Genomic DNA, 12,132 nt, shown 5'->3' on the forward strand with positions numbered 1-12,132 from the left:
GGTGACCAGGTCTGGCTTAGAGACAGGACCCAAGGAGACCACGTTTTTATAGTTCTCTAACATCACATCCCTGTACAATTCCCATTGAGTGCTGTCCAGAAATTCCCACTTATCCTGGGAAAATTCTATGACTACATCCTGGAATGTCAGCAGTCCCTGAGAAGCTGCCATTTCCTCCTCTTCTTCGTCTTGTCTGGGTCATTTTCTCATCGATATTACGTTGAGGAATCACATCAGCATCTTGAGAATATGCCTTTGCTCCTAACATACCCACAGGCAGAAGGATCTTGAAATGCTGAAAAGGTCAACTTTTCCTGTCCTTGTCTCAGAAGATATTCAGGAAAAATCATCTCCTATAGGGAGACCAAACTATGAATTCATTCTTTCCTGTTTCTAGGTGTTCTCACCTCATATAGATGTCAGGAAATTCTGCTAGCACGGGGTATGTGGGCTGTACTGACTTTCCCCTTCCAAACCCATGTAACAGGAAACCATGTTGCCTCTCCTTGTAATTTATTATTTTTAAGATTTTTTCCCCCTCCCTACATGATATTTGTTTCCTCTAAGTTGAGTTTTCTACTGTTCAGTCTCTAGCTTTTATGTTAGCTGCATTCTTTGGATGTCTGATAATTCTGGCTGCTTGTGGTGAAGAGCTCTCCGTGCCTTGGTGGATCTTTGTAGATTCTGAGCTTTAACATGGTGTGATTTGAGCAGGCAGGTTTGTTGAGAAGCCCTTATGTTAGTCTCTTTAGAACTTCCTTTTTGGTTTTGTCAGATTCCTCAGAGAAGTATTTTCAAATATTGCCTAGAAGGTGATGGTCTGGCTGCCATTATTTTGTGAACTGAATGGAGTCAGAGCCTAAGTGCTCTGAGTCAAAATGCATATGATGACTTTCTTTTTTTTCCTCTGTCATTTTTCTCACATTCTGCTGGCTCACATTAAGCCTGGTGATGGAGTGGAAATATGTAATGTACCAGCAGTGAGGCACCTCATGTCATATGGCATATTCCTCTTTTAAGGAAGTGATCCAACAGTTGGGAACAACAATACATTCTGCCATAGAGAGTATTCCAAATGCAAGAATAACGGGACTCAAGCAGTTTGGTCTTGGCCATACCTCCTCCTATTGTTTTAGGTCAATACCATAGCTTAAGAAAACTTCAGAGACAAAGATTTCTAAGAAGGAATTTGCATAAAGAGGGTGAAATCTCCGTGGCTCTCAAAGGACACATGGACGTTCTAGGCATACGATGATTTTAATCGCCCATCCTCCTACCCTTGACTGTGCTTGCGTTTTACCTTCTCCAGAGATGAATTCTCTAGCCAGAATTCTGTTGGGGTGGGGGAGAAGCAGTTTTCATGCAATCCTTATTTTAGCCTCCTATCTCCCCAACTCCAGTTATTGAAGAACCAGATGTTTCCAGTTTCTGAGCCTTTTGAGGATTCTGCAGTGTAATTGGGGTTGATTCTCAGCTGTCCGCATTGCCTTCCTGTGATTTGGCTTTCTTAGGTTTACTAGAGTCAACATGTATCCATTTGCTTTCCGATTGACAAAAGTTTGCATATTTTTTTTTTTTTTGGAATTTCTTCATCCTGGTGCTTTCATCTTTTAAGAAATACCATTACTATATTTTTATTGGAGTTTTGAGTGAAAGTAAAATTAAATATTTATGTTCATTCTGTCATTTTAACTTCAAGTGCTGAATGTATAACTCACTTGCATTCTCTGGATTACTGGGTGAGGTTGAGCCTTTAAAAAAAACTTATTAATTTTCCTTCATGATTCTTGGTATGAGATTGGTGTATGGATTATTCTTCGATGATTTTCTGTTAGATTGTCTAAAGTTTATCAGTTCTAAAGTTTTACTTTTATATTTGGATTTTTAATCCACCTGGAGTTGATTTTTATATGTAGAGTGAAGTAGTGATTTATTTATTTTTTTTCCCCTACAGAAAACCAGCTCCAGGACTATTTATTGAACAATCCATCCTTTTCTCACTGATTTGTAATGCTAATTCTGTCATATACAATTGATCCTCATTATTTGCAAATTCTATTTTGCAAATTTGGCTACTTGGTAAAATTTATGTTTATGCCTGAAATCAATACTCGGAGCAATTTCTTGGTTAGTCACAGATCTCAGTGGATATGCAGAGGGCACCTAGGTTGAAGTGGAACAAAGCAAAACTCTACCCTCTTGTTTCAGCTCATACTGTAAACGTGTCCTTTTCATGGTCAATTTGGTGCTATGTTTTTGCATTTTTGTCCTTTGGTGATTTCGTTGTTTAAAATGGTCCCCAAGTGTAGTGCCACAGTGCCGTTTAGTGTTCCGGAGGGCAAGAAGGCTTTAATGTGCCTTACAGAGAAAATTTGTTGTCAGATAAGCTTTGTTCAGGCTGTTACAGTGCTGTTGGCTGTGAGTTCAATGGTAATGAATCAATAATATGATACATCCAGAAAAAGGTAGAGGAAGTTATGATCTGTACCTAAGGCTATTCCAAAAAGTGCTAAAGTAACATATATAGTGTGTGATGAAGCTATGGAATCACTATTTAAATTACATTTTAATCTTGAGTCTATCATCTAATTTTAGTATTGTTTTATTTTTACAGTTTAAAACAGAGTGGAAAATTCCCTGGAAATCCCTGGCCTCCCTATAAGAAAAGGACGCCACTCCATCCCAGCTATAAAGGTCTCATGAGACTTTTGCACTGTAAAACTTTACACATTGTGCTATTCACTCTGCTTTACAAGGTACAGTAGTAATTCAAATAGAAAGACTCAGATTAGAATTTATTACCATAATTTGTAAATAAAAGTGCTAAAGGATAATATTTACATAAAAATACTATTTATAAAGTAAAGTGTATTTATATGTTTAAGATGTGTGAGGATATGTCATGATCACATATATATGAATTGTATTCTTTATGTAATTTCAAATCTAAGTTGAAAATAACAGCTATACCATTTTTGGGGGGAAACTATTCATATTATCAGTTTCAGATAGGAATTTTTTTTATGGTTTCTGTGCCACAAGAAGTGAAATATTGTGTGAGTACAGGAAGAATGAAATGAACAGTAGGGACCAAACAACCACCAGAATCCACTAAAATGACAAAACTAACATGGCAGCCATAGGAGCCAGTGACCCTGTGTTTAGGCGTGTTCTCTTGGCTTTCTTCCTCTGATCAGGAATGTGACATGGAGGGATTTGAATGGGCTCCTAAGTGACACCATTAAGGATTTTCTTTCGTTAAATACCTTAGAAACTCAAAAGGTGATGCTTTTACTTTTTTGTTACCTAGAATTGGTTTTATCCTTGGGTCTTCTCACACAGAACGGACTTACTTATTTGGCTAACATTAGTTGTGTACTCAAAAATTGTATACATAGTACCATGGAGTATGTGTATATATATATAACAGGCATATTTATGTTCTAACCTGGATAAGAAATGAAAGACAAACTATACTCATGTTATATAGGTAAAATAACTATAGACATTTATAAAGTAACTAGACACGATAAACATTATACAGTTAGATACAAAAAAAACTATTGTTTCTTCTTTCTAATTAGAATTTGAAAAATTAAAAATTAAATTAAAAAAGTAAGCCTATTTGTTAGGCAAATTTACAATTACTACATATGCATTATTTAAATTACTTAAATTAAATTTAGTTAAGTAGACACTTTAGTTTTTTTCTTGTTTGCTGTGTAAACAAATATAACTTTTAGATTTCTGTACCCCCTATTCTTTTTAACTCTACCCCATGACCAGTTTTTTGTTTTACTTGTAAAAATTACTCCTGTTAAAATTTTAGACATGTGCCTCAAAAAAACATCTTGAATGGTTTATTTTCATTAATTTGTAAGAGAATTATTCAGTAAAAAGATTTAAAATGTTCTTTTTTCATTAAAAAAAGAATATTTTTTCTTACTAAAAAGATATTTGTGGTTTTGATTTTTTACAAATGGATTTTTTTTGAATGTCTACTTAGTGCCAGATTTTGTTTCAAATACTTTATATACACTTATATACATTACTTTGTTTAATTCTAGGAAACTTCCTTATGAGTGAAAGTTCTGTTGTTATTCTCATTTTTCAGATATGATTTTTAAGTTTTAGAGATTAAATAACTAGTTCAGATAGTGAAGCTAAGTACATATATTGGGTTGGGCAAAAAGTTTCTTTGGGTTTTTCCGTAACATCTTACAGATAATAAATGTCAGTAATTCTTGATTTAAAAATTAAACAAGCCTACTGCAAATGATTTGTGTCCTTTCAAGTTAAATTTTTTCAACCTTTTTATTTGCTTACTGTAAAAATAATATTTCATCAAAAATAGAAAGGCAATATTGTTATAAGATTATTGTGAACAAATTTTTTTAAATCTCAACTTTGTAATAGTTTTCATGACTTTTATGATAATAGAAGAACCTTTAATTGACATTGCATTGGCAGGTCAACTTTCTAAAAATCAATGTCAGTAAACCATTTCATCTCCTGCTGTGTTTAATATTAAAAAACTTTAATATAGAACATGTTGATAAAAATCCCCAGAAACGATTTTTATTTTTTTTTTGTAGTACCTAATAAAGTTTTTTCTTTTCTTAGCCCTTAAGTTACTCATTTGAAGCTGTAAGATGTAATGCCATAGGGTTTCAAGCCAAAATTTATTTGATTTTAGCTAGTAATGCTCTATTTATTAAGAGGAGGCAGAGTAGTAATGATAGGTAATCCTTGGGAGTTTGAAACTGTTCTAGTATTGCTTGTGCTAGCGGAGTGTGTGGCTGAGCCTTGGTTTCCTCCCTGTAAAGTACTGGATTAGAAAACATGACCTTTGTTGCCTCCCAGCCTTCAGTCCCCTCTTACTGTTCTTGCTCCTCCCACTGTCCATACCACCTATCTACTATTTATTGAACACCAATTGCTAGATACTGTATGAAGCAAGTTACAGATAGTGATCATGTAATCCTTGCAATAATTCTGGACTACTATTCCAGTTTTAAAGATGAGAAAACTTAAGGCCAGATGTTGCTCAAGGTCAAATAGCTAAGTATATACAGAATTTGTATAAAAAAACAGGTTTTTAAAAGGTTTTGAAAGTCTATTCTCCTCACCACTGTGCCACACAAAATATGAATGGAAAAGCCTTCTCAGTAGTCAGAATAAGCATTAGAAAGTCAGTGAACTGAAAGTCTTTATTTTTTAGTCACAATAGATTAGCTCCTAAGTGACTAAGTCCTTTCCAAGCTCCCTCTGCCGTTTGGGCAGTTTCTGTTAGGCTCAGCCTAGACTGGCCTCTTTTTTTGTTCTCTGTAGTCTCATCTGCAGCTGACAATGCCTCTCCCCGCAGAAGCTCTTCCTCTTACCCCTTCCATAGTTTGACCAGATGGCTTTTTTTTTTTTAAATAATGAAGACAACATGGTAGTTGCCAGGCAGTTTTTTTCTTATGGTATTTTATGTGTCTTCTGGTTAATAGTTTGTTGCATCATATTGAATGAGTGATTGGTGTAGGTTAGCCCCAAAGTCCTGCATAAATTGTGTAAGGCTTGCATTGTGTATTCCGTGTATAAGGTCAGATTTATCAGTATTTCCTCAGAGAAGCCTCTCTCCTAACCACTTGCATTTCTTTTTCCTTTCTCACTCATATAAACCACACATTGCATACACATTTACACAACAACACAAAACACTCAGGTTCAGAACTTTAATTTTAGAGACAGATTTTAAGAATATTAATGTTCCATAAACAATTATTTTGCTCCCAGTTATATGCCAGGTGCTATGCCAAACACATTTGCATGAATTATCCTATTTAACAAACTTATTTATCTGATATCTTTGTCATCAGGAGAAGAGTGTCAGCAACTTAGAATGTAAAATAGTCTTGTTAAATTACTTTATTAGATACTAGTATTTTTATAATAATGGTTTTAGTGGATTATTTAATGTCTTAACCTTTAGGAAATCAGTGAACTAATATCTCTGGATATTGCCTAAAATACTGTGTGATCTTGAGAGGGAACCTGTTTTACTGGTTTTATTTTGTCTTTTCACCAAGGTATGGCTTTATTTACGTATCTGATTATGAATTTTGTATATATATGTATATATATGTACATATGCATACATACACATATATATGTGTATATGTATTTTATGTTACTTTCATCTATAGCATTAAAATATTTTTTGATATTTAAGTGAAACATGTTTTGTGGAAAAAAGTAATTACAGGGCATCTTTTCCCTTTTTAAAGATTTTGATGGATCATCAAAATCTGTCAGAACATGTACTCTGCATGGTTTTATATCTGATTGAATTAGGACTTGAAAATTCAGCTGAAGAGGAATCAGATGAAGAGGTAAGTAGTTTCTTGTATTTTTAAATGTTAAAGTTATGACATGCCTTAATAAAAGGTTGTATGTCATCTTGAAAGGTATTTATGGATTCATCATACTCAGATGAAAATCTTCCTAAGAACTATTGGAAAAGGCCCTTTTTAATCTTCACATACATATGTTCTTTGAGAGGTTTCACTAATACATTAAACTCCATTTGTAGAATTATTGAATTTGAAATTCGTAATTCATAATATGTAGATGTAAGAAACATGGTTAGTGCACTTTTGGTGTTATGCTAATAGCATTGATTACTGGTAAATAATTGTTATGTTAGGAATTCAGTCTAGAAATTCTAATAATTTGATTAGGGATTAATTTTGAATAGCAAATTGTTTCTGTAAAGGTTTTAAGTTAATGGAGTAAGTATTGTTATAAGGGAGAATGTTTACTTAAGAATACAAGTTGTTAATCTGTTTCAGGATTTTATAAGTATCACTTCCATAAAAGTAATTGTCACTACAAATTGATTTTATAATTAATTGATATTTTCCTCATCCCCTCCCTCCAAAAAGACAGAATACAATACAACATAATAACAGCAAAAAAACAAACAAACAAGAAAAAACCAGACAAGTAAAAAGACTAGGCTGTACTTTATATTCTAAGTTGAGTCAACATATATTCTTTCATAGATATTAAAAGGTCATTACGATTCCTCTAAGACTAAGTCAGACTTTTGGTTGATTTTTCAGACTTTCTTCTACAGTTAGTCCAAATTAGCATTATTTGACTGTATTATGAGTTATTCCTAATGGTTGATGAATAATATTCTGTACTAAGTATTTCCAAATTGAAAAGTGTATTTTTTTCTGGAGAAGTTTAGCTGACTTCCATTGGACTTACCTATATTAGTACTGAGAAATTTGTTCTAAAATTTTGTGTTTGTATTTGGTTTTATTAGCACTTTGTGATTTGTGAATGAGACTATAAGGGATTCAGGAATATGACAGGCAATAGACTATTATTTGGGCTTGTTACATTTCCATTGTACCTTAGACCAGATTGGCAAGGTTTGATATTCATTATGTTTATGTTTTAGGCATCAGTAGGTGGACCAGAACGTTGTCATGACAGTTGGTTTCCTGGTAGTAACTTAGTATCAAACATGCGACACTTTATAAATTATGTTCGAGTGAGAGTTCCAGAGACTGCTCCAGAAGTGAAGAGAGACTCACCTGCAAGTACCAGCTCTGATAGCTTGGGTTCTTTACAAGTAAGTGTAAAAGAGAGAACAAAAAAAAGGAAAGACTTTGTTATGTTGGGTTGTGTCATTTAGATCATCCTATCATATCCAAAAGAAAAATAAATGTGGTTGTAGATAATTTTAAATTGTCTTTTATTTCCTCTGATATATCTAAGCAACTTTTGCCTCACCCATCTTTTTCCTTTAATCTGCCAGAGTTCACGTCGGCCTAAAGTTCTTCAAAGAGAGGTAGAAGTATATAATATTTGCATTAACTAGCAATATGGCTTTAACTGGAAATGGGGACAGATGCTGAAGTATTTGTGTGTATATGTGTGTGTTTAATTAATATAGTTAGATTAAAAAATGTTTAATGTGTGTGTGTGTTTTTTAAACGCAGTAATTTCGGCTTAATTTTAAAGAAAATTCATATTATTGAACTTAAAAATAATACTGCGTATTTAATGGTGGGTTTTTCTTAGTAGTGTTAGTATTTTGGGCCAATTATAAGCGGCACATTTCAGTCTGTTTACATTTAGCATTGTTACTAACATCTTAAAAATGAATGTTCCCTAAATCAAAATAAATTTAATCTTTAGTTGCTGGTGGCATGCCCATTCACAACTTTTTTTTTTTCTCCTATGGCAGTTAATTAACTTTGATAAAATAAGCCCACAAAAATCTTAAACTCCATATATTGTGTATTTGGACGCATTTTGAAAATCAGCTCTCTCATTGCATGTAGCTTAATTATAGAAAGCAGAAATGAAAAATCTTGATATGACAGGGCAAGTAACTAAATTTAAATACCTCTAATTTCTACAATATAGATTTTTGCAAGTAAAGAACATTGAATCAGACATTTCTTGTTGAAGAGTCCATTTGTAGGAACTTTCTTTGTCTTTGACAATATGTTTTTGCTGTGAACACCATAAAGAATTTTGATTAAAATATTGGAATCTATAAGCGGCAGCCTTTGCCTCTAATGCTGATACAGAGTACGTTGAAAAACAGCTTGGATGTTAAAAAAAAAATAATGTATGTTATAATTTAGCTCATAAAAAGCTCAACTAATTGAAGTATCCTTTCTATGCTTGCTTAAAAAAAATTAATGAAATCCATTAAACTAGCTTGTATCTTAATTAAAAGATGATTTCTAAGAGCCCTAATGCAGTTTGACTGCTTTAGCAGAAAAGGCTAGTTTGAAGATAAATTATTGAGAGAAATGGTTTTTAAAAATCTGTTCAAATAACAAATTATAGTGATATTTAAATATGAAAGAGATTAGTTTGATTTTTCATCTTTATATTTCACTTTAGTAACTTAAAGCATTTGTGTTAGAATTAATTTTCAAACTTTTGAAGTTCCTTAAAAATGAAATTAATTAGCAGTTCAGATTCATTAATTTGGTAAAAATTAATTTATAATTTTCTTAAGTGGAAGATATCATGGTCTTCTAGAAGTTGGTAAAGAGTATAGTATTCTTGATGAATGTTGGATAGAATAGCTTTTATTCCTTTAATCTGATGAAGGACTTTGTTTATGATTCCTCTTTAATATGGCTGTAGAAACTACTCAAGCTTTGTCTATTTTCCCTGGTAGGTAGGCCCAGGAGGTTGTAAAACAGGTGTTACTGTGGCTAATCGCCTTTCTCCTCGATCGTTTCCAGGTTGAGGGGGACTAAGTATATTTGAGAGAAGTGAAGAGACAGATTTACTTAAAGAGCAAATCTATTAAATAAATAAATCTTTGGATGAAACTTTGAACATTCCCTTTTGAAAATGTAGTACTAATATGGTTTTAAACTTGACACTTGAATAACTTCTCTTGATTTTTCTTTTTCTTTCTCTTCTGAATGGTAGAATTCTGGTACAGCTCAAGTTTTCAGCTTAGTAGCAGAGCGTAGAAAGAAGTTTCAGGAGATCATCAATCGCAATAGCAGTGAAGCAAATCAGGTGGTTCGTCCTAAAACTTCAAATAAATGGTCTGCACCTGGTTCAGCTCCACAGTTAACTACAGCCATTTTGGAAATTAAAGAAAGCATATTGTCTTTGTTAATTAAACTTCACCACAAACTCTCGGGAAAACAAAACTCCTACTATCCTCCCTGGCTTGATGACATAGAAATTTTAATCCAACCAGATATACCTAAATATAGTCATGGAGATGGTATAACTGCAGTAGAAAGAATTTTACTAAAAGCTGCATTGCAAAGCAGAATGAACAAACGCATCATTGAAGAGATATGTAGAAAAGTGACCCCTCCTGTACCACCCAAAAAGATCACTGCTGCAGAGAAGAAGACACTGGACAAAGAAGAAAGGTAATTTTTATTTTTAATGCTTTAAACTAATGTATGGTACAGTTGAAGATTTTATATTACCACCCCCCATCCCCACTTTGGCCATCTGAGGCTAATCACCTGGATGTTTATCAGCTGTAATCATAGCTGATTAGTTTGTAAGGTAAATGGAATCAAAGATAGTCAGTGCTTGTGCATTTAGCATGCTCGAGTTAGTTATCATTTACATTTAGAATACATATGGTGACAGCCATATGTATTCTAAATGTAAATGTACACGTATGTATTTAAAGGTGAGCTGTAGAGTGCGTAGCTCATTGTTTTAATTAAAGAAACATACTGAAGCTTATAAGTTTATTATAAGTTTACAAAGGAGTAGTATAGGAGACCAAACACATATTCTATCAGTGCTATTATTATTTAAACATTTTTGGAGGTCTCATACGTCTTTGAGCATCTACGGCACATTTTTGTTTGTTTCCATTTCTTCCTTGATGACAAATTTTTGTCCTTTGAGGGTGGGTTTAATTTTTAAAACCTTTTTATTTTGAAGAAATCTCAAACTTACAGAAATGTTTCAAGGATAATACAAAGAACTTCCTGGATCATTTCAGAGTAAGTTGATTTACCCTGGAATACTTTAGTGTGTGTTTTTTAGGAATAAGGTCGTTTTCTTACCTAATCAGAATACACCTTTCAAAATAAGGGAATCAACATTTTATTTAGTACGATAAAATCCTTAGATCCCAAGTTTTGACAGTTGTCCCAGTAACGTGTCTCAGAGCAAAAAGATCCAGTCCAGAATCACTCATTGCATTTTGTTGTCATGTCTCTTTGGTCTCCTTCAGCATGGAATAGTTTCCTCAGTTTTTCCTTTATTTTCTTGACCTTGGCACTTTTGAAGATTATAGAGCAATAGACACTGTAGAATGTCCCTCAATTTGGGCTTGTCTCCTTTCCTATTACGTTTGGATTCCGATGATGCACCTTTGAGAGGAATATCAAGGAAGTGTTGCTGGGGAGTTGCCTGGTGGCCTAGTGATTAGTATTCCGGGCTTTCACTGCCATGGCCCGGGTTCAATCCCTGGTTGGGGAACTAAGATCCTGCAAGTTGCGGCGGCCTGGCCAAAAAAAAAAAAAAAAAGGAAGTGTTGCTGTTTTCTTTTGACTGCATCCCATCAGGTGTCACATGATTTTAATTTGTTTCATTACTGGTGATTAACTTTGATCACTTGATTATGAGGGTGTCTGTTAGACTTCTTCACTGTCAAGTTACCCTTAGTAACTTTCCTCTCTTTTTTCCCCCCTTTGTAATTAATATGTAATTTGTGGGGAGATACTTTGAGATGCTGCAATATCCTGTTCTCCATCAACTTTCAGTTTATTCATTTATTTACTTATATCAGTTTGGAGTTATGGATTCCTATTTTATTTTATGGGTTATAATTTCATGCTCATTAATCATTTTGATGCTCAAAATTGTTCTAGATTTGACCAGTGGGAGTCCCTTCAAGCTGGTTTCTGTGTTCTTTGGATTTCTCCCCACCATTCTTTGAGCATTTTCAATTATTTTCTGGGCCAAGAAGATAGCCCAGGTTCATCTTGTGTTTGGTATTAGCCATTTCGCCAAAGAGTCCTGGTTCCTTTTAGTAAAGAATCTTATTTAGAAACTACAGTCCATGTGCTCCTTCTAATGAGCTCATTCACAGACCCTCTTAGTGGGCAAAAATGTGTGTGTATGGGGGGCGGATAAAGGGAGGGGAGAGAGAGTTATTAAAAACTATGACTGTGAGTTCAACCTGATAATCCCAATTCTAATCCAACACCATAGGATTTATTCTTCTTTTCCTTCTTTTCATAATTGTAACTCTCTCCTCCCATAGTGAGAAACCTGGCCCCTATAATCCTTAATATGTATTAATTTTTGATTAATTCCCTTGTATGTAACCAATTTCTTGTAACTTTCCCCCACACGAATGCCTTCCTGTGCCGGGCCGTTGGGTCTTGACACCCTGTCCTAGGCCACTGTGCCACCTTCCACGTTCAGGAAGGAAAGAGAGTGCAGGAGTGGTTTTTTTTTTTTTTTTTTTGCTGTACGCGGGCCTCTCACTGTTGTGGCCTCTCCCGTTACGGAGCACAGGCTCTGGACGCGCAGGCCCAGCGGCCACGGCTCACGGGCCCAGCTGCTTCGCAGCATGTGGGATCTTCCCGGACCGGGTCAGGAACCCGC

General features: G+C 34.3%; 1 protein-coding gene across 7 annotated transcripts in view; it reads left to right on the forward strand.

The window, feature by feature from the left end:
* The window catches only part of UBR3 (ubiquitin protein ligase E3 component n-recognin 3), a 224,976-nt gene that overhangs the window by 106,838 nt on the left and 106,006 nt on the right, over positions 1 to 12,132 (forward strand). For 5 of the 7 annotated variants that reach the window (XR_013828877.1, XM_079925165.1, XM_079925164.1 and 2 more), the window contains exons 20-24: positions 2,615 to 2,756; positions 6,273 to 6,377; positions 7,457 to 7,630; positions 7,817 to 7,849; positions 9,463 to 9,923. Coding sequence is in view for 6 of the 7 variants with exons in the window: in XM_079925165.1 (XP_079781291.1) it covers positions 2,615 to 2,756; positions 6,273 to 6,377; positions 7,457 to 7,630; positions 7,817 to 7,849; positions 9,463 to 9,923 (915 nt within the window). In the remaining variant the exon portion in view is untranslated. The remainder of the gene's footprint in view (positions 1 to 2,614; positions 2,757 to 6,272; positions 6,378 to 7,456; positions 7,631 to 7,816; positions 7,850 to 9,462; positions 9,924 to 12,132) is intronic. The other 2 variants (XM_079925167.1, XM_079925168.1) reach the window with 1 other exon arrangement.

Source organism: Stenella coeruleoalba, assembly GCF_951394435.1.
Source record: "Stenella coeruleoalba genome assembly, chromosome: 6".
Classification (NCBI taxonomy): domain Eukaryota; kingdom Metazoa; phylum Chordata; class Mammalia; order Artiodactyla; family Delphinidae; genus Stenella; species Stenella coeruleoalba.